The sequence below is a fragment of the Podarcis pityusensis genome (genome assembly GCF_964106645.2).
Source record: "Podarcis pityusensis genome assembly, chromosome: 14".
NCBI lineage: Eukaryota > Metazoa > Chordata > Lepidosauria > Squamata > Lacertidae > Podarcis > Podarcis pityusensis.
The window spans coordinates 42,388,318-42,410,306 of record NC_138039.1 but is presented as its reverse complement, the minus strand read 5'-3'; the positions used below and the strand labels follow the sequence as shown (position 1 = coordinate 42,410,306).

Sequence of the window (21,989 nt, the reverse complement as noted above, 5' to 3'; positions counted from 1 at the left end):
AGAATTCAGAACATTAATTTAAGAAAAACCGAGTGTGGCCACCTCCTATTCCACCAATCTAGTGAATAAAATTGTCATCATAACACTAGTATATCTTGTCCTTTTCCCTACCCAAGGAGTCCAGGGCAATAAATAAATAAAAAGGTTAAAGCAACACAACTAAAAATAATATACAAGGTATTTAAAATATTTAAAAACAATTATAAACATCTAAATACCAATCCCATAGTCTCACTATTAGTAATTCAAAGTTCCTAGTATCTTTCAGCCACTAAACACCTTTTAAGCAGCAATGTTTCTAAATCCCCCCGAACTTGAATAATAAAGGAGGCACCTCAATGCCACAAACGGGGAGCCATCACCAAGGAGACCCTGCCATGGGTCAACACCCAACAGCTCACACAGTCATGAGATGACCTATTCTTCCCATTGCTTGCTGCTTCTTTGAGTGATTCGCATCAGGCAGTTCGCACCAAAGAATTACCTTGATGAAGCAGCTGAACGCGATATAAAGGTGGGAGTGATGTCAGAAGGCATGTATGCAAACGCATAGCTAGCAGGTACCGCAGGCCGCATTCATCTAAAGTTTCTCTCCCTGTGAAAACGCACCAAACGGTTAAAACAATACACACAGGTGTCCATGTTGCTTAGTTACAATATTCATAGGAGGCCTTTTCAAACAAAAGGTTCTCAAAACAATTTACATATGCAGGGCATAGCAGAATATTCAAACGCACACGACCACAGTGTGACCTTATAACCCTTGATAGCTTCACACTCAGCTTTTTAATTATTCCAGATACTTGAAATGTTTTATAATGTGATGCCAATAAAGGTATCTGATTGACTGATTTGGGGTAGGTTTGCGGGTTTGGCAGAAGGAGATAGATCTGCCCATTCGATGCCCACCTGGTGGAAACTCTAACTCACATGGCCCTTAAATGTAAAATGTATGATGATCTCTGCCAACAATTTCTGGACCATCTACGTATTCCAAAATGCAAACCAGATATGGAGGTTATGCGCTTCTTATTACAGGGGAGAGACCAGGAGCTCACCAAGACAGTAGCTAAGTTCCTCTATTTGATTTTCTGTCGCTACAGGATCCTGCCCTTGCTGGAAACCCACAGAGATGAGGCAGATTGCTCGCCTCTTCTGCCCTTTGGCGGGTGACAGTGCCGTTGGGGTGGCGACGAGATCGCACTGGCCTATCTATTCTGAATGTATTTTGAATGTTCTTATGTGATGCCGACAAAGGTTACTTGACTTGATTGACTGATTGATTGCATGTGGGATGTGTGGGTGGGCCCAAGCAGGATATATTTATGAAATATATTTATTTAAAATAAATTAGAGGTCAAGAAGAACTCGCACACTAATTTAAAAATGTCTTGCACCACTTCCTAAATGTTGCATCTTCCCCTATTGCCTCAATAAGCATTCCACAAGAAAGTGGGCAAGTTGTTTACCTGAGTAATGCTTATCTCTGTTTTCATCAAGCTCAGTGCTTGTGGTAGCAACAGTGTCTGCCAAGGCGACCAAGAACATCTGCTCGAGGCGAGTAAGTCCCGGTAAACTTGAGTGCATTAGATGGCTTGAGAGGACGCTGGCATGCTCTCGCCCAAAGTAAGTCGGCCCGTACTGAGACAGGTTGATGACTTTGGATTTATGCTCCCTCCTTTCCGGCTCAAAATCAATGAAGTCGTCCGTCGTCACCTGCTGAACCTGGAACAGATCCGAATAGTGATCCTCTGGCTTCCTTTTGGCATGGTCTTGTGAGCCTTGGGGCCTTTTGGTGGCTTCCTCCGTCTTGTACGTGGAATCCTGGTCTGCCGAAAGCAGCGCGTACAATGGCAACGGAGGGATAGAGTCGATCTCTGTATAGTCTCGCGTCCCCTCTTTCCCCGTACTGACCGCGTCCTTTGCGGTGCTGCCACTTACGCTGATGGTGCGAGAGAGGTGCCGTTTGGAGCCGCCGTCGGCCGACTCGGGGTCTTTCACAATGGCAACTTCCCCCGCAATGCATTTCACCAAGTGCGAAAGAATGGCTTTTGCTCTGCGGACTTTACCCAGGTCCATCAGCTCCAAGAGCTGGGTTGGGTGGTACTGCGGGAGGGTAGGAGAAAGGACGTGGGCGGCTTCAAAAAGCCCGCCATCTTGAATCACAGTGGGGGTTCCGAAAACATCGTCCACAATGCCCGCTCCGTCGATGATGCTGGTTTTCTTGGCCATCCAACTGGTCTTCAATGGATCTTGCGTGGGGGAGTCTTCGCCAAGGAAACAGTCGCTCTCGCTGCCCCCCGATTTCATGGCATGCTTCCACTGTGCATAGACGTGCATTTCACAGTCCATTCCCACGACCAGTATCCCATCTCTTACCCAAGACAGGGAGACTGGCAATGAAGGGGTGCCATCTACAGAGGACACCAAGTCTATGGATCTCAGCAGCACCCATTTGGACCTTATGCCTTGCTTTATGCTACCACCTAGTGGTAAAGTAATGACGGCGACACCCTCTTTGCTGCTGGTTTGCTCAGTCACAATTCCCGAAAGTCGGCCGTACATGAATATATTTGCACCCATGCTGACCGTCAGAATATGTGAGCCGTCTTCTTTCGAAACCCAGTCCAAGTGGACCAGATGCTTGGTGTTTGGCATCAGGTGCCGGTCCTTGTTCAAAAATACATCCATTTTACTATATACAAATAAATTGCTGTCCACGCTCACTCTCGAATCAAGGACGCTCCCGACTTCCACTAGATCGTCCAGGTGAATCGTCTGCTCCAAGACCCATTCCGACCCTCCGGTGGATTCACATTCAAATATACAAACGTGCATAGAAAATTCTTTGGAAACAAAACCGTTGTGTTGCATGGGTTGTTTGTATGCCACAGCCAAGCGCCCCGTATAGGAACAGCTGACAGCAACAGGCCTTCCCGAAATGCCCACTGTGCTGCTGTCGTCATCTTTCGAATCGTTCATTAAAGGCCACTTCTTCCAGTGATAGGTTTCCTTCGTTTCATTTCTGCTGTTCACCACCGTCTCTACAGAGCACCTCCAGAACCGGACTCTGTCATCCGAACAGGAAGTAACCAGCAAGTAAGGTGCGAGGCAGACTGGGTAAATTGATGAAGAGCTCAGGTGTCCTAAATGAATCAGAGATTACTATTATTATCATTATTAAATTTTTTTAACCGTCTTTCATTTGAAGATCCTAGGGTGGTTCACAAGGTGAAACGGCATTTACATGACACAAACACAGCCTCCTAAGAGAGCCCGCAAAAAGTTACTAGCCTGCTGATTTGTGGCAGGTCTGTGGTCCAAAAGAATGAAACTTACACCCTCTTGAAATTTAAAAAGCTTTTCCCATCTAGGAAATGTCTGCAGACATCTGGCTATTTACAAGCCCGCATGAAGATATATCTGTTTTGATTTCTTACCAGTATCGAGCATTTCAGTCTCCAATCCATTTTGTTTCTAATTCACGTTTCTAATTCACAATATACAAGAGTGAAAACTACATCCAAACAATTTTTTTTGCATCTATAGGGTTACAGCGGACCAATGAATGCAGAATTTGCCAAAAGTCTCAGATTGGTAACCAAAGTTATAGGAACCAGTGTAACTAAGTATTGAATCATTGTTTTACCTGCAGAAGGAGTAGCTCGTACAACTTCTACACCAACTGGAATATCCAATGGGCAACTGTAGACCAGGCTAGAACTCAAAATAAGTTTACTAGCTGTCTGAAGATTAGCAACAGATGAAGAACGGGGCATGGGTGCTGCACCTGGCGAGGTATCTGGAGATGAGTCGACAGTCTGTTGCCCAGGTATGCCCAGCTGGTTTCCTGATGGTTGAACTTCAGCAGACTTTGCTTTAAAGATGCATTATTAAAAAAAAAAAGTTCAGTGTGTAACAAGGACATACTTCCCATTTAAAACATAGGCAAATATTTGTTTAGATACAGCGTGCAGGGTGAAAAGCTTTAAAAGAGGATTAGACAAATTCATGGAAGACAACACCTTCAGTGGCTACTAACCATGATATATGTTTTTTGCCTCCAGTGTTGGAAGCATAGTATGTCTCTGAACAGCAGCTGCTAGCAATCTCAAGTGGACAGAATTTCCCTGCTAGGATCTCTTTGCACATGTCTATCAAGCATGTCCACAGACAATCACATGAACTGAAATAAGGAGAGCCCTTCTGAGTCAGGCCAAAGACCCATCTAGCCTAGCATCCTGTTTGGATGGGAAGGCAGGATCTGAGTGCAGCAGTATTCTATTTATGTTTGCTCAGAAGTGAGTTGCAGTCCCACTGTGCTCAATGGGGCTTACACCCAGGTAAATGTGCATCAGATGGCATCCTACAATCCTTAGCACGGTCATTAAATCCCACTGAAGAGTCCGCGGTTCTCAACCTGTGGGTCCCCGGATGTTGTTGGACTACAACTCCCATCATCCCTGAGCTCTGGTCTTGCTAGCTAGGGGTGATGGGAGTTGTAGTTCAACAACATCTGGGGGCCCACAGGTTGGGAAAGGCTGAGTTAGGAGCATGTAACTTAATGCATCTGATCAATTTTATGCAGCCTGACCACTCACAAGCTTAAGAAGAAGCATGAAATAGGTTTCCTGACATGTCACTACTGTGATTAAATGCTCACAAATGTTACACAATGAATAATTCTAACACACTGACAGCAATGCAGCAATTAAAAAAAATCAGGGTGATATATCTCTTGTGCAAACAGAGACCCCTTGCCTAATAGGGCTGGGCAATATCAGCTTTCCAACACTGCAATGTATCACCAGCCAAACATCGTGGTGTAGTGAGACATTGCAATGTTGAAAAGGGGAGGAACGAGCAGCATTGGCCCCCGCCCTGCGAGGCACCAGGGTGAAACTGCTGCCACTCTCGCTGCTGCCCGGTGCAGGGAGGAAGGGGGGAACAGAGAAGGAAGGTAAGGCGCAGGCAAGCCCCACCTGCGATGAAGGCACCATCGCCCTCAAACCGGTCCTGAACGACGTATCAATACATCGCCCCGTCCTATGGCCTACATAGGTTGTGCCACTGAAATGGGGGGGGGGGGTGTCAGTCTGCGCACAGAGACATGGACTTGCATGCAAAACAACCCAAGTTGGGGGAACCGCCAGAACATATTTAAAGGGCCTTTACAGGAGGAGGAGAGGAAGGGAAAGTTTTGTTGCACAAGCAGAAATGCCAGCAATGATGGAACACTCTTCTTAATGTGACACTGAATACAACCATTGGCCCAATGAGTTCATTATTACCTATGCTGAATTTCCAGGATGAGAGTGGCTCTCCGGGATTTCAGACATAGAATGTTCCCGGCTCCACCTGGAGACGGAATCTGGGACCTTTTGCATAAAAGGCAAATGCTCCACGACTGAGTTATTCTGTAGCTCTGCTTGTCTGGAGGCTTGGGTGGTATTTGCAATTCTGCTATTGAATTGTTACTGGGTTTTATACACTGTCTTAATAGCTGTCCTAATTAGCCCTGTGTGCTTTTGCCCAGCTGCAAGGCAGGATTTTAAAAAATTCCTTAAATCAACCAGCGCATGATTAGAGTAAAAATACATGTTCATCTGGAAATTTCTTCACTCACCTACACATGCTTGAACAGATTTAAGATGCAGATGCCACATGTGAAGTATGGAACACCCATTTGTGTCTTTTTCAATTACAACTAGATAAAACTTTTCGGAGAAGGGTGGTGGCCGATAACCTGTCCAAAATCAAAACCAAATATTAATGGCAATCTGGCATTTCAATGTAAGTGATATTTATAAGCAAACAAACAAACAAACCTATAGCCCAGCCTTCCTCCCAAAGATGCCCAGGGCGGCAATGACATTTTATTAAACATGGACCACGCTGTAAGGATCACATTTTAAAAAATACCACTTTCTGCTGCATTTTAAACACTGTCAATCATTAAGTAATATGTTCATGGTACATAAACCTAAAAGTGTACACAAGAAAGAAAAGTTAAACCAATCTAATTTAAAAAAACAACACCTGCTAATATTAGGCCGAAATTAAGTCACAAAAACTCAGAAAACCTTCTGACTTCCAAATTTGGGGACACACTTTCAAATTCCATTTTATATTTTGGAAGTGAAGTCTCATCTGAAAATTGAGTGTTTTAGGCTTGTTGACAACTTGTGTATTATTTTAGCACATATCAATACAAAATGTTGTAGTGCGTGAATTGTCAGAAACCGCTCAATGTTAAATACCGTTACAAGTTTTCTACCAAAAGCTACCAGATACTAAATACTGCATTACCAACTAGCAAAGGATGTCAAATAGGAAATATATTGGAAATATATATTGGAAATATATGTCCTCTGAATGACGAGATGGTTGGACTGTGTCCTCGAAGCTACAAACATGAGTCTGACCAAACTGCGGGAGGCAGTGGAAGACAGGAGTGCCTGGCGTGCTCTGGTCCAGGGGGTCATGAAGAGTCGGACACGACTAAACGACTAAACAACAACCTATGAATAGCCCCAGCAGCTGCCAAGTCCTCAGTGCAGATACCTTTAGGGGAATTTTGGCTCTATGTACTATTCATTCTTCAAAAGGGCTACAATTCTCGGAGCAGTTTAACAGTCAATTCCTCTTCCCAGGGAACTCTGCAAATTGTAGCTCCATTTTTTTTGGGGGGGGGGGTGTCTCCTAACAACTCTCAGCGCCATTAACAAACAGTAGCTCTCATGATTCTTTGTGAGAAGTCATGGCTGTTCAAAGTGTTATGATAATGCTTATGAAAAAAAGGCAAGTAAGTGGGAATATGATAAAAATGTAAAAATGATGCATAGGCTGGGGGTGGAGAAAGGCATTTATCCCTCCCCCCAATAATATTAGGACCCAGAACCACTCAGTGAACAAGGGAAAGTAGACAGTACTTAGTTCAACTATGGAATTTGCTGCCACAAGATGTAGTTTCATAACAGCCACCAACTTGGAGAGCTTTAAAAGAGAATTAGACAAATTCACAGAGGATAAGGCTATCCAAGACCACTAGCCCCAATGGCTAGGTTCTGGCTGCTGGGGCGCATGAACAGAAGAGGAAGATGGCGGTCATGTTTGGCTTAGGGCGATCTGGTTGACCTCTGTGGGAAAAGGATGCTGGATTAGTCGATCCCATCCAGCAGGAGATCTTCCGCTGCCTCCCAGGGGCACCACAACATTCCTTAAAGATTCCTTGCTTATGAATAAGAGTAGAGTACGAGTGCTTCACTATACCTTTGGAGGGCTGGAAAAATATCTCGGTTTCTTTCAGCTCCGCATCCTCTTTATGCGGTTTGTATCCCAAAATGAAGTCCTCTTGAAAGACGTGAAGCAATTGCGTGTTTGACCCACACTAGAAAGAGTGTTAGACAGAAATCAACAGCTTGCCCCAAACGGTTATGCACAAGAACGTTCAAGGTATCCAATCATATTCCATGTGCGTTGTATCATCAGCTATCACAGGTGTGGGGCAGCTTTGGCCTGCCTGGTGCTTGCTGAATTACAGTTCCCATCAGCCCCAGCGATCATGGCTGAAGGCCAGGAGTGATGGGAGTTGTAGCTAAGCAACATCATGAGGACCAAAGGTTTCCCATCCCTTGATCTGGCTTCCATCCAGAACAGCTGCCACATGGTGCTTGGTGCCTTCAGTGCTGTTCCAGCTCCTCATTCCTGGGATTTTCACTTTGTTTTCTGAATGCACAGCAGTCTTTAGGCCAGTCTTCATCAAGCAAGCGCCCCCCCCCCCCAGGTGCTGCCGCACTCTGACTCCTATCAGCCCCAGCCTGGTCCCTGGAAGGACGTCCCAGACTCCTTTTGATCTCCAAAGTGGAAAGGGCAGGATCATTACCATTAGCAAAAGCTTTCGGAGTCACGCATTTCAGCCCGACATAGGGAATCTAAAATGCTGCTCAAAAATCTGCGGCAGGCTTGCTACAGAAGCAGAGTAAGCTCAAAGCTTTCTTTGATTAATTACGCAGGATGCGTTCCGTTGATTAATTTAACACAGTAGGGAACAAAATTAATACTAAATCCCATTGGAGATAGACAAAAAACCTAATGCACTAAGGACTTCCTTTTGGAGGGTTTGGTTTGAGGATTAATAAAGGAGCACACTATTCTGCCAAGGCCTAAAATTTATAAGCTGGCTATAATGGTGCTAAAATCCTTGGGGAATCCCAACCCCTCTCCCTGAAAACTCCTATGCACATTTATTCTAAACATGCAGGTCCCAAACAAGGAACATAATAAAGCAATAATATTTTTTTTTATGGAAAATGCAGGATAGCAATTATTTAAACGTTTGTAACAAAGAGATTTCCATGCCATTTTGTAAACAGACACAAAATACAGAGAGACCAACAGCTCATTCAAACTAAATAAATAAATATTCTGCTGGAAAACAGCAGAATAGAAAGTTGTCACGATTATGTGTGCAATCTGGGAGTAGGTCCCATTTAGCCCAGTGGGATTTATTCCAGAGTAGACGTGTGCAGGACTGAACTGTTATTGGACATAATCATCTGTAGCAGCTAGCAGATGGTGGCCATTATCTTGTAATTTGAGGGTGGGTGGAGGTGAATGTATGTGTGAGTGAGAGTTAGGCCCCATCTGCACTATACGTTGAAAGCAGATTCATACCGCTTCAAACAGCCATGGCTTCTCCCAAAGAATCCTGGGAACTGTAGTCTGTTAAGGGTGCTGAAAAGTTTTCAGGCGACCTCTATTCCCCTCCCAGAGCTACAATTCTCAGAGTGGTTTAATAACCAATCGCTCTTCCCAGGGGTCTATGGGAATTGTAGCTCTGGGAGGGGAATAGCAGCCTCCTAAAGTTAAGGTAGGGACGCGGGTGGCGCTGTGGATAAAACCTCAGCGCCTAGGACTTGCCGATCGCATGGTCGGCGGTTCGAATCCCCGCGGCGGGGTGAGCTCCCGTCGTTCGGTCCCAGCTCCTGCACACCTAGCAGTTCGAAAGCACCCTTAAGTGCAAGTAGATAAATAGGTACCGCTTTATAGCAGGAAGGTAAACGGCGTTTCCGTGTGCTGCTCTGGTGCCGGTTTGCCAGAGCAGCTTCGTCACGCTGGCCACGTGACCCAGAAGTGTCTGCGGACAGCGCTGGCTCCCGGCCTCTAGAGTGAGATGAGCGCACAACCCTAGAGTCTGTCAAGACTGGCCCGTACGGGCAGGGGTACCTTTACCTTTTTAAAGGTAAAGGTAAAGGACCCCTGGACGGTTAAGTCCAGTCAAAGGTGACTATGGGGTTGTGCCGCTCATCTCGCTTTCAGGCCGAGGGAGCCAGCGTTTGTCCACAGACAGCTTTCCGGGTCATGTGCTCAGCATGACTAAACTGCTTCTGGCACAACGGAACACTGTGACGGAAACCAGAGTACACGGAAATACCATTTACCTTCCCGCCGCAGTGGTACCTATTTATCTACTTGCACTGGCGTGCTTTCAAACTGCTAGGTTGGCAGGATCTGGGACAGAGCAACAGGAGCTCACTCCGGCGCAGGGATTCAAACCGCCAACCTTCTGATCAGCAAGCGCAAGAGGCTCAGTGGTTTAGACAACAGCGCCACCAGCACCCTTAACAAACTACAGTTCCCAGGATATTTTTATTTTGGCGGGGAGCCATGATTGTAACATGAACGTTGCTTTAGATGTAAGTGTCCTAAGTAAGGAAGCCTCTGAATTTTGTGTGGCTGGTATGTAGCATACCGCGCAAAAGTCTGTTGCATCTATTTCTCTGGCCCATTTCCCCCCTGGCCAGCCCACCACCAACACATGCCCCACTCTCTACCCACACAAGCTGAGAAAGGTTGCCCATCCCTACTGTCAGCACGGATTCCTGGTTTTTAATCACCATCTCCCCACTCCTGGTCTTTAATTAACAAACAAACAAGCACCAGGCATGGTTAAATGACCCATTAGAGGGTTAACTAATTTTTTACCTGGTCGGTTATAGCATCTAGTTCAATAATGCATCCCGGCCGAGCTGTTGATTGCTGGCTCACAATGTTAAAAACTTCACCGATGAGTTTCTGAAAGAGAAGGGAAGTTGGGAGAGTATTTGTATTTCGAGCTAATAGCTGCAGCTGAAGTTCCACTGGTTACAATAACATCTGGGTGACAAATAGCCACTTTGTGCCGTGGACTCCAAGCCAGCATGGGGGTTTGGCTGACCTTGCTCTAGATCATCATGGTTTTAGTTTGCGTGTGGTCTGATGTTTAGAAAATAATGCAGCCGCTAGTATGAATTCTCACTCTCTTTGCAACCTGATCATACAGATTGCACCCCCCCTTTAAGTTCTATCCTTAGCTTATGAATAAAGGTAACGGTAAAGGGACCCCTGACCATTAGGTCCAGTCATGGCCGACTCTGGGGTTGCAGAGCTCATCTCGTTTTACAGGCCGAGGGAGCTGGCGTACAGCTTCTGGGTCATGTGGCCAGCATGACTAACCAGAGCAGCGCACGGAAACGCCATTTACCTTCCCGCCGGAGCGGTACCTATTTATCTACTTGCACTTTGACGTGCTGTCAAACTGCTAGGTTGGCAGGAGTAGCTTATGAATAGCTGCCCTCTAATCAGTACTTGTAATTTGACAGAAAAGTCACCGAGCAGGGACGGAGGTTACCAGCCAAAATAGTTGCCCAAGATGCCTCTGTTGTCCTCTTTGGGAAGCATATTAACAATGCTCTCCCAGGGCAGCTCCTCTGGCACCTTCATTTTTAAAAAATATATATACAAAAGTTACAATACAATACATTTTCAATCAATATATCTGCCCCACAGACACCTCTGTGATGATGGTGGCATTAAAAAATCCTGTACATATATTTACAGGATAAAGGGGGGGGGGGGGAGGTTCTTCTTTTTTTGCTCTTATTATATTATGTATTTTGTGTTTCTGTACTGGAAACTGCCCTGTGATCTTAGAATGAAAGGCGGTATATAAATTTAATAAATGATAATAAAAATAAATAACAACAACAACTTCTTACAGAGGATCCTGGGTCACTCAGTTCATCCAAAAGTTTTCGTGCATCCACCACGGCTTGGTATAGCCTCAGGTTTTTGCCATCCGATGCCACGAAACAAGCACTCGCAGAATTGCAGTAGGTACCTAATTTAAAGGCAGGAGTCAGTTTTTGACATTTAATGTAAGCTATATGTTTTAGCAGTTATGGTTGGAGAGGCATTAAGCAGTTTCGTAATATTCCACCAATGCGACAAATTCCCTGTTTAGGGAAGTTTTTAATATTTAATGCTGTATTGTTTTTAACACTTGATTGGGAGCCGCCCAGAGTGGCTGGGGAGACTCAACCAGATGGGCAGGGTATAAATAATAAATTATTATTATTATTATTATTATTATTATGATGATGATGATGAATGTTGCTGCAGTCTCGCAACTTCTAGCTGAGTTTGAAATAAGGCTGTTTTGCAGGAAGTGCTTGTCTACGCCCTTCCAACATTTAACAGATGAAAATGGGGAAACCGTATCCGTTGAAATTAACACATCTAAGTTAGCCTTGTCCATTGGTCAACCTGTGTAAAACCTAGCTGGATACAACCTGATGACTCAAAGCTCGCCTTGAAGGAGAGAGGCACAATCGCCACGCCACAGACCCATTTTCTGCACTAACTGCTTGCTATGCCGCTCAAACACCCAGGGAAATAAAACTTTCAACTAGAAGGGTTTACCTTTTCATATAACTTCCGAACTAAAATACAGAAGAGCATTCCCCCAAGGGGGGACTAAAATAAGAAGAAATATTTTTGGAAGTCGGGCAAAGTCATGGCTCATAAAGGTTATCTTCTTCTTTTTTTAAAAAAACCAAAACAAAACCTGACTTCCATCAAGTTTTATTGTATACAACAACAGCACTCACCGAGACAATAGCTAGGAATAAGAGTTGGGAGCCAGGCCACATTGGAGAAGGCAGAGGTATGGAGAGAATTGATACGAGCCAATTCTGATACTCCACCCGTGTACGACAAAGGACCAATGGGGTCCACGCGCCACAGAATCAGCTCGCTGTAGATGGCGTTTGGATCGTGGAATGTAAGTGTCGCTGCGTTCCTAAACTGCTGCCTGGAAGAACCTTTCAGGTGCCTCATGGGGTCCATCATTTTGTTCAAGCCATCAGAGTCCCATGGCTGATCGGCCTCCGGGGTCCGAAGGGTGTTGTGATGGGAAGACGTCAACAGGAGCGGGAGCACCGAGTGGCAAGCGAGGTCGTTGAGATGAAAGCGGTGCCCGCAGTACCTAAACTTGTGGGTGACTGTGTGCACCGTCGTGAAAGCAGACTTGTCTGCAAAAGAGACTGCCCACTGGTTGAGCGAACCGTCTATGTGCTTGGAAACCATCATGACTGTGGGCACCGTGATGTTCGCGTTGAAGCTGTCCTGGGAGCATCCCGGCCTCCATCCAGACAGGCTGTCGGAAATGCTAGTTCTCTTCTGGAGCAGCGCCTCGCTGATTTCTTTCGCGGACGTAGTGCAGGCATACATCATGATGTTTTTGCTAAGGGAGCTGGCGTCGCCGGACGGAAACGCAACGGGGATCTGAGAAGAAAATGAAACCTAGAGGAAAGGGAAGGAAACAAGGCGAATGTGTTAAGGCAAATAGTAATATTTTTATAGGAAAAGTCCCAATTTCCCCCTGCCCCAAGTATATGTCTAGCCAGTGGTGCCTCGGTTGTCGAACGTAATCCTTTCCGGAAGACCATTCAACTTCCGAAATGTTCGACAACCGAGGCGCAAAGGGCCACCTGCAGTTTCCATTGAAACACTATACCTGAACTTGCCGAAAGATGCCTGGATTATACTCATCCAAATATTTCACGTGCCACACTAGAAAGGTGCCGTCTACGGGATGGATGGTAAAGAGCATGTCTGGGTTCTTGTTCCATTCTTTAAGGAGCAATTCAATTTTCCTATCTAACAAGACAGTGGGAAGCGGCATGGGCGAGGCAGCTGGTGAAAGGATTTTGGGGCTCCCTTCTCTTTCCCCATCTTCGTGTTCTGAGGATCCTGTGCCAGTCCCCGTCTCAGACTCTCTGTCTAGAGACAATTCTGGAATCAAAGGTAAAATACATGAAACAAAATACATTGGACCAGTTTGCACATCAAAGTATTTTCTTACCCTCCAAGATAAATATGTTAGACTGTCTACTGTGTATTTTAGACCAGGGTTTCCCAAACTTGTTTCCAGCTGTTGTTGGACTACAACCTCCATCATGCCTAGCTAGCAGGACCAGTGGTCAGGGATGATGGGAATTGTAGTCCCAAAAAATAGCTGGAGGCCCAGGTTTGGGAAGCCCTGTTTTAGACTGCCTACTGTAAACCACTTAAATGATTTTTTGCTGTAGTAATAAGCAGTATACAGTGGTACCTCGGGTTACATATGCTTCAGGTTACAGATGCTTCAGGTTACAGACTCCGCTAACCCAAAAATAGTACCTCGTGTTAAGAACTTTGCTTCAGGGTGAGAACAGAAATCGTACTCCGGTGGCGCAGCAGCAGCAGGAGGCCCCATTAGCTAAAGTGGTGTTACAGGTTAAGAAGAGTTTCAGATTAAGTACGGACCCCTGGAACGAATTAAGTACTTAACCTGAGGTACCACTGTACAAATAAAACAACTGTGTACAAACCAACAGTATGCAAATAAAAGAGGAGTAGGGAACCTGGGCCCCTCCAGATGCTGCTAGACTCCAGATGTCTTCTATGCCACTTGAAGACCTCTAGGTCATGAGCAACTAGAAGGTCTAATAAAAAGCAGCAACTGCAGTCAGCCCGGCCAATGGACAGGGATGATGGTAGCTGTCGTTCAACAGCAACCAGAGAGCCATAGGTTTCTCATCCCTGGTTTAAAAACAAGCCATGTTTTAGCGTGAAGAAGTAGTGGGCTTGTGCTTACTGCTCAGAAGTTCTCAAAGCACTCCAAACCCGCTGCTGCCACAGGCAAAACAAAACAGAGCCTGGTTCGTTGTGTCATCTGAATCTGGGTTGATGGTTTGTTTCACCCAAACCATGAGTGGTAAGGCAAACCCTGCTGCTAGTCGCTGCTAGTCGCTGATACTGAGAAGAAGAAGAAGAAGGGGAGGAGGAGGAGGAGTAGTTTGGATTTGATATCCCGCTTTATCACTACCCTAAGGCGTCTCAAAGCGGCTAACAATCTCCTTTCCCTTCCTCCCCCACAACAAACACTCTGTGAGGTGAGTGGGGCTGAGAGGCTTCAGAGAAGTGTGACTAGCCCAAGGTCACCCAGCAGCTGCATGTGGAGGAGCGGAGACGCGAACCCGGTTCACCAGATTATGAGTCCACCACTCTTAACCACTGCACCACACTGGCTCTCCTGAGGTAGATGGGTCAGTGGCCTGACTCAGTATAAGACAGCTTCCGGTGCTCCTTGGCAACATTTTGTGGTCCCCTAGTTCCTTCCCTTACCAACTATGAGCTGGGGATAGTGAACAGTTGCAGAACGACCTGGTCTAGCTGCTCATGTGCTGCTACCTACAAATTAGGAAGTCTTTCTCTTTTAGAGGAAAATATTCTGTGTAGACTGTACCAAACTACCCTTCTGACAACGAAACAGCATGCATGAGGCACAGTACAGTGGAACCTAGGTTCTCGAACGCTTTGGAACTCAAACATTTCGGCTCCCGAACGCCAAAAACCCAGAACTAAGTGTTCTGTTTTTCGAATGTTTTTCAGAAGCCGAACGTCCGATGCGGCTGTCGGTTACTGCGTCTGGGGCGCCTGCACCAATCAGAAGCCGCGACTTGGTTTTCGAACGTCGAACGGACTTCCAGAACGTACTAAGTTCGAGAACCAAAGTACCACTGTACATCATTTTGAAAGGAAGAAAAGAGTCTTTGTTACATCTCTCAAGTCATTTACAAGAATTGCTATAGGATGCTAACAGAAACATCCCACAAGTTGTGGTGATGACTACCAGTTTGGACAGTTTTAAAAGAGGATTGGACAAATTTACCCACCCCCATTCTAAATACTCATCAAATGCAGACATCAAGGAAAAGGAAGCCATGCTACTAACCGTGATCAAGTTTCATCAGCAAACCTCTCTCCCTCTCCCTCTCTCTCTCTTCCTCTCCTTCCTCCTCGTCAGCATCTTCTTCTGCTTGTTTCATCTGTTGATCTGTAAGCTCACGTAGGTGTTGCATAAAAATTTCAGTCGAGGATGTAAAATGGAATTCTTTGTTATTTAGCCAATGAACCACAAAGCCTTCGTTTCCTTCATCCAAGTGGAAAGCCGTCTTGAGCAAAGCTGGCGGAATGTCTGGGGAAACAAAACCATTTTCCCCCAAAGGAAAGAAGTCTAAGATATTTAAGAGATGATTTATATTTCTGCAGGAAAGTGGTCTTGCTTAAATGACTGTAAAGTTGAGGAATAGAAGATGTGTGCTATGTAAGATGGAACTAAACCATAGCATGGAGGGTCATTCAAGAACTGTGGGCTTGGCAACTCTCTCTCAGCTTCATTTTCAGTTTGCAATTCAATAGGTAATAGGTAAAGGTAAAGGACCCCTGACAGTTAAATCCAGTCACAAACGACTATGGGGTTGCGGCGCTCATCTCGCTTTCCTGGCTGAGGGAGCCAACGTTTGTCCGCAGACAGTTTTTCTGGGTCATGTGGCCAGCATGATTAAGCCGCTTCTGGTGAAACCAGAGCAGTGCACAGAAACGCCGTTTACCTTCTCGCCAGAGTGGTACCTATTTATCTACTTGCACTTTGACGTGCTTTTGAACTGCTAGGTTGGCAGGAGCAGGGACCGAGCAACGGGAGCTCACCCCGTCGCGGGGATTCGAACCGCCGACCTTCTGATCGGCAAGCCCTGGGCTCTGTGGTTTAGTCCACAGCGCCACCTGCGTCCCTTTTAATGTAATAGGCAAATATAGCTAATAATTGGTAAATAAATAATTGTTTTATTTGCATCTGTTCTCTAAACCAGAATCTGGAAATCCTCTTCTAATGTATGAATTCCTATTCTGGTCTGGAGGGCAAATATAAGCCAGAGTTTGCCAGAAAACTATGTGATGGGGAGCCGAGGAAGCATGAAAGCCTCCCTCCAGAAGAATCAACTGAATAGCGCAATATTTCAGGACCCATCCTACTCCTGTATTGTCATTTGTTTCAGCTGTTTTTAATTCTGGATTTTAAATTGTTGCAATCCACACCAGAACCAGCTGGCAAAGGACTGGTAATAATAATAACAACAACAACAACAACAACAACAACAACAACAACAACGTTAACACAGAAATAACTGCACAAAGGGTCCCTTAAATAAGCCGTGTTTCTAATGTGCACCACAGAAAGGAAATCCAAATATACATATGACAAAACATTTAGAACAGGCCAAGATAACATTTGTTAATGTGGGGGGAAAGTGCTTTCCAAGAAGTACAATTAACAATGTCACCATAAACACTGTTTTCTTTAAACATGCACAAGCTTCAGGCAAGGAGCCCAAAGCAAGGAAAACACACATCATCTTTCTTGGCATTTTCACACAGGACAATAGGGATGAAATAATTAATCTAATTCTTTCTAAGCCCACTTTGCTCCATTTCCACATTTAATTTATATAACTTATTTTTAGCTCTCCTCAGCCAACCCTCAAACTTACAATCTAGCAGGCACAACACATAAGGAAAATGAATATTTTTTGGGGGGTGCGCACTTTAAGCTGAGAGCCACACCTCAACTTTCAGGTAAGTGTGCTAAATGAAGGACAGATGCACTCCAAATCACACATTAGTCAAGCATGGGATAAATTCCAACTTGCACATTAGTTTAGGATAGCCTTTTCCAACCTGGTGAGCATCTCCAAGGCCAAGTTCCTGGATTCCATCCCTACACCACTCAGCATGGTCATGCTGGCTGGGGCTGAGGGGAGTTGAGAGTCCAACATGGGTAGGCAACCTTAGGCCTGGGGGCTGGATCCGGCCCAATCGCCTTCTCAATCCGGCCTGCGGACGGTCCGGGAATCAGCATGTTTTTACATGAGTAGAATGCGTCCTTTTATTTAAAATGCATCTCTGGGTTATTTGTGGGGCCTGCCTGGTGTTTTTACATGAGTCGAATGCGTGCTTTTATTTAAAATACATCTCTGGGTTATTTGTGGGGAATCAGAATTCATTATTTTCCCAAAAAAACATAGTCCAGCCCCGCACGAGGTCTGAGGGAGAGTGGACTGACCCCCTGCTGAAAAAGTTTGCTGACCCCTGGTCCAATAGGTAAAAGGTAAAGGACCCCTGGACGGTTAAGTCCAGTCAAAGGTGACTATGGGGTTGCTGCGCTCAACTTGCTTTCAGGCTGAGGGATCCGGCGTTTGTCCACAGACAGCTTTCTGGGTCATGTGGCCAGCATGATTAAGCCGCTTCTGGCGCAATGGAACACCGTGACGGAAACCAGAGTACACGGAAATACCATTACCTTCCCACCACAGTGGTGCCTATTTGTCTACTTGCACTGGCATGCTTTCGAACTGCTAGGTTGGCAGGAGCTGGGACAGAGCAATGGGAGCTCACTCCGTCGCCGGGATTTGAACCACCAACTTTCTGATCGGCAAGCACAAGAGGCTCAGTGGTTTAGACCACAGTGCCACCTGCGTCCAGAGAGTCCAATAACCTCTGGGCAGCTCCACATTGACAACGCCTAGTGAAGGCTGGCCTAGGAGGTGTAGATCAGGTGAGTTTGCATTAGAATTTGGAAATATTTGATTCCTCAAGGTCTCCCTAGGACAACCTGTGGACCAAGTTCCCAGGGAATGAATTGCTTCTCTTTTTACCTGTGTTCGGGTTGATGCTTGCAGTTATGTGGAAATGGCAGAGCGCGTTAGCGTGGTGGGAAATGTGCCGCTGAACCTCGTGTGTTCCCAGCTGATCAGGGAGATCCTCAGTGTGAGTGATCAGTACAGAGGACCTTCGCTGACCCTTTCGCATGTTTTTCAAGTGATGAATTGTCTGAAGCAAGAGAGAGAGGGCAGGGGTGAGAGGGAGAGGGTGAAAGAGAGAGAGAGAGAGAGAGAGCGCACATAAGGCTGGCCTATTATGAGGAGAACTCAACCATGGAAAACACAAATAGTTTCTCTTTCTAAAATTGGGCAGAACTAACAATAAATCCTAATAATAATAATAATAATAATAATAATAATTTTTCATTTATCCCCCGCCCATGTGGCTGAGTTTCCCCAGCCACTCCGGGCAGCTTCCAATCAAGTGTTAAAAACAATACAGGATTAAGTATTAAAAACTTCCCTAAACAGGGCTGCCTTCAGATGTCTTTTAAAGAGAAGATAGCTGCTTATTTCCTTCACATCTGAAGGGAGGGTGTTCCACTACCGAGAAGGCCCTCTGTCTGGTTCCCTGTAACCTCACTTCTCGCAATGAGGGAACCGCCACAAGGCCCTCGGTGCTGGATCTCAGTGTCCGAGCAGAACGATGGGGTGGAGACATTCCTTCAGGTATACAAAACTTTAAGGGCTTTAAAGGTCAGCACCAACACTTTGAATTGTGCTCGGAAACGTACTGGGAGCCAATGCAGATCTCTCAGGACCGGTGTTATGTGGTCCCAGCGGCCACTCCCAGTCACCAGTCTAGCTGCCGCATTCTGGATTAGTTGCAGTTTCAGGGTCACCTTCAAAGGTAGCCCCACATAGAGCGCATTGCAGTAGTCCAAGCGGGAGGTAACTAGAGCATGCACCACTCTGGCAAGACAGTCCGCAGGCAGGTAGGGTCTCAGCCTGCGTACCAGATGGAGCTGGTAGACAGCCGCCCTGGACACAGAATTAACCTGCGCCTCCATGGACAGCTGTGAGTCCAAAATGACTCCCAGGCTGTGCAACTGGTCCTTCAGGGGCACAGTTACCCCATTCAAGACCAATTCGTAGAGTGGTTTACTATCCAAACCCTTTTCCCAGGGAACTCTGGGTATCATAGCTCTATGAGGAGAACAGGGGTTTAACTAACAACTCTCAGCACCCTTAGCAAACTGCACTTCTCAGGATTCTTTGAGGGAAGCCATCACTCTTTAAAGTGGCTTGATGCTGCTTTAAATGTATAGTGCAGATAGGGCCTAAGATTCACATCCAGTTGTGTACTGATTTCTACTTTACAGGCCAACAAGAGCAGGCAGGAGTAGCTTTGTTGTTCCTTTGAGAGTGGGATGAAGGTATACAGAAGCACTGCTTTGTCTCACAGCCACATATTTGTTGACTTTAAGAGACCTAGCTCTCCAATGCTTTTACGGCAGGAGTGGGGAAACTTTTTCAGCCCTAGGGACCATACTTCGTCATAGGCAGCCTTCCAGGGGCCACATGGCACTGGGGGCGGGGCCAGAGCCAAAGTGGGCGGAGCAACAGATGTGGCTTTTGCACAGTAGGCTACATTCCAAGCATTCAGGTAAGCAGCAGATATCATCACAGTTCAATGACATAATCCCAGGCAAGCAAAAGAACTTGAGGAGGGAACAGAGCACAGATGGGGAGGGGGATTGGCCTGAGGAGAGTCCCGAGGGCCAGACAGCGAGCCCTGCAGTGCCTACATTTTGTGGAGAAAGGATGTTCCAGTCAAAATATAAAATTCCACGTTTGATAGGTGAGCAAAGGGTTAAGACACATGGAATTCCCTGGAAATTCCTAGAAGGCACTCTTGTGAGGTCATAGCCTGTGCTTACCCTGGTGGAAAGGGTAACAATAGGAAGATAATTCTTATCACTTCCTCCCAGCTGGTTCTCATCATGCAACTACTGTATAGGAATTGAATGCAGGGTCTGTGTGTTCCTGAGCGCAGGCACCATCTTTGATCTAAACCAGGGATGTCCAATTCCCAAAAGACTGCAATCTACTCCCGGGGGGAAAAATCTACCCATTTGGGAGGGAGTTCAGATGTGTTGAGCTTTTTTTAGGGAGGCAGGTCAAAGCTGTTGATAAGGATCCCACAATCGACCACGAACATCTGGGGATCGACCTGTCGATCATGATCGACCAGTTGGACACCCCAATCTAAACCATGTACTTTGTAATTTAGAAGTATATGTTGCCTGATGTATTTCATTTTTTTTAAAAAATAATAATTTTAATTTGCTTTTCTGTTTTATCGTATCAGCGATGTATACTGTGTTACAGTCGAACACATGGTAATAAGAAAGAAAAAAAGAAAAAGTTAGCATAAATAAAAAATATACGTATGTGAATTCTAAAGCTCAAGGCATAAAAACGAGACTTGGGAAACGGGCTGCTTAGCTCGCCATACCTCTAAAGCATGCTGGATGTTGTCCTTGTGCCTTCCGGAACGGGAGAAGCTGCTGCTGCTGCTAATGCTGGAAGTGCTGGTCTCGCAAATCTGCTCCCCCAGAAGGCTGTCTTCGGGTAACAAGGTCTCTGCCCACAGCCGGCAAATACCATCAAGGCAGGAAGTAAGCAGCACGTTGCAAACAGACCCCCTAAAGGCAATGCAAAAAGGGATATTGGCACTTGTAGCTTAAAGGTTCATAGAACTGGGGGAAGTACTGAGTGTAAGATGGCTGTTTGAAACGAGACATTGGGCCTGCAGCAAAAGGTTGCAGTGTAGCCCTCCCCTCCTAAAAGTTGCTCTACCCACCAACACTATTCATAGAATCATAGAATCAGAGAATCATAGAGTTGGAAGAGACCACAAGGGCCATCGAGTCCAACCCCCTGCCAAGCAGGAAACACCATCAGAGCACTCCTGACATATGGTTGTCAAGCCTCTGCTTAAAGACCTCCAAATAAGGAGACTCCACCACACTCTTTGGCAGCAAATTCCACTGTCGAACAGCTCTTACTGTCAGGAAGTTCTTCCTAATGTTTAGGTGGAATCTTCTTTCTTGTAGTTTGGATCCATTGCTCCGTGTCCGCTTCTCTGGAGCAGCAGAAAACAACCTTTCTCCCTCCTCTATGTGACATCCTTTTATATATTAAATCTACATTCCCTGGCTACTGAGCATGTGCAATCCTTATTGGACATGGGGCTGGTTTCTGGGTTCCCCTGAGCGTGCCATCACCTTTCTTGCCCCTTAGAGCAGGGGTAGGCAACCTAAGGCCCGGGGGCCAGATGCGGCCCAATCGCCTTCTCAATCCGGCCCACGGACGGTCCAGGAATCAGCATGTTTTTACATGAGTAGAATGTGTCCTTTTATTTAAAAGGCATCTCTGGGTTATTTGTGGGGCATAGGAATTTGTTCATTTTTTTTCCCTTTTCAAAATATAGTCTGGCCCACCACATGGTCTGAGGGACAGTGGACCAGCCCACGGCTGATAAAGGTTGCTGACCCCTGCCTTAGAGGCTTCAATCCTGTCAGCATTCATTAGCTGTGTTTGCTATTAGGAGTGATGCTTCGTAATAGCTTCCCAGTGTCCCAATCGTGCTTAGATCTAACCACCGATAAATTATTGCAAAAATGCAAAGAACAGTGGAGCTCATTTCACTCCTTTCTTCTCCCTTCCAGTCCAAACTACCACTCTCTACCCGCCCCCGCCCCGAAAAAACAAAACCCAAGAACAGCAGCCAATTCAGAGAAAGCTACTTCTAAAACTGATGGAAGTTTTCAAAAGCAGTCTCTGGTGCTACAGGAGGACCAGCCGTCAACAAATATACACTGCTTCAGTCTCTCTTACTTGTGAAGCATAAAAGTAAATTAAAAAAAAGTAAAATTGTGTGTTTTTTTAAATGCAACTGGGCTTCCACAAGTCCCTTGCATCTGGCTAAGGATGCAATCCTTGCATTCTTTCTCATAAGTAAACCTCAGTGAGCCAAGTGAGACTTATTTCTGAGTAAACATGAATAGGATCTGTAAGGAAGCTCATTGGGCCCTGGCCTGGGACTCTCTGCATTACCTGCCTAACCTTTCTATACAAGATACAGTGGAACCTCGGTTTTCAAATGTAATCCATTCTGGA

The 21,989-nt window shown here is 45.7% G+C and overlaps 1 protein-coding gene across 8 annotated transcripts in view; it reads right to left on the bottom strand.

The window, feature by feature from the left end:
* DMXL2 (Dmx like 2) overlaps positions 1-21,989 on the bottom strand; it is a 416,196-nt gene that overhangs the window by 48,673 nt on the left and 345,534 nt on the right. For all 8 annotated transcript variants that reach the window (XM_080980195.1, XM_080980202.1, XM_080980199.1 and 5 more), the window contains 12 exons: positions 20,323-20,512; positions 17,859-18,033; positions 15,101-15,343; positions 12,839-13,116; positions 11,931-12,624; positions 11,040-11,161; positions 9,988-10,077; positions 7,273-7,390; positions 5,627-5,746; positions 3,650-3,877; positions 1,470-3,146; positions 485-595 (listed from right to left, as the gene is read on the bottom strand). In XM_080980195.1, coding sequence (XP_080836321.1) covers positions 485-595; positions 1,470-3,146; positions 3,650-3,877; positions 5,627-5,746; positions 7,273-7,390; positions 9,988-10,077; positions 11,040-11,161; positions 11,931-12,624; positions 12,839-13,116; positions 15,101-15,343; positions 17,859-18,033; positions 20,323-20,512 — 4,046 coding nt within the window. The remainder of the gene's footprint in view (positions 1-484; positions 596-1,469; positions 3,147-3,649; positions 3,878-5,626; positions 5,747-7,272; positions 7,391-9,987; positions 10,078-11,039; positions 11,162-11,930; positions 12,625-12,838; positions 13,117-15,100; positions 15,344-17,858; positions 18,034-20,322; positions 20,513-21,989) is intronic.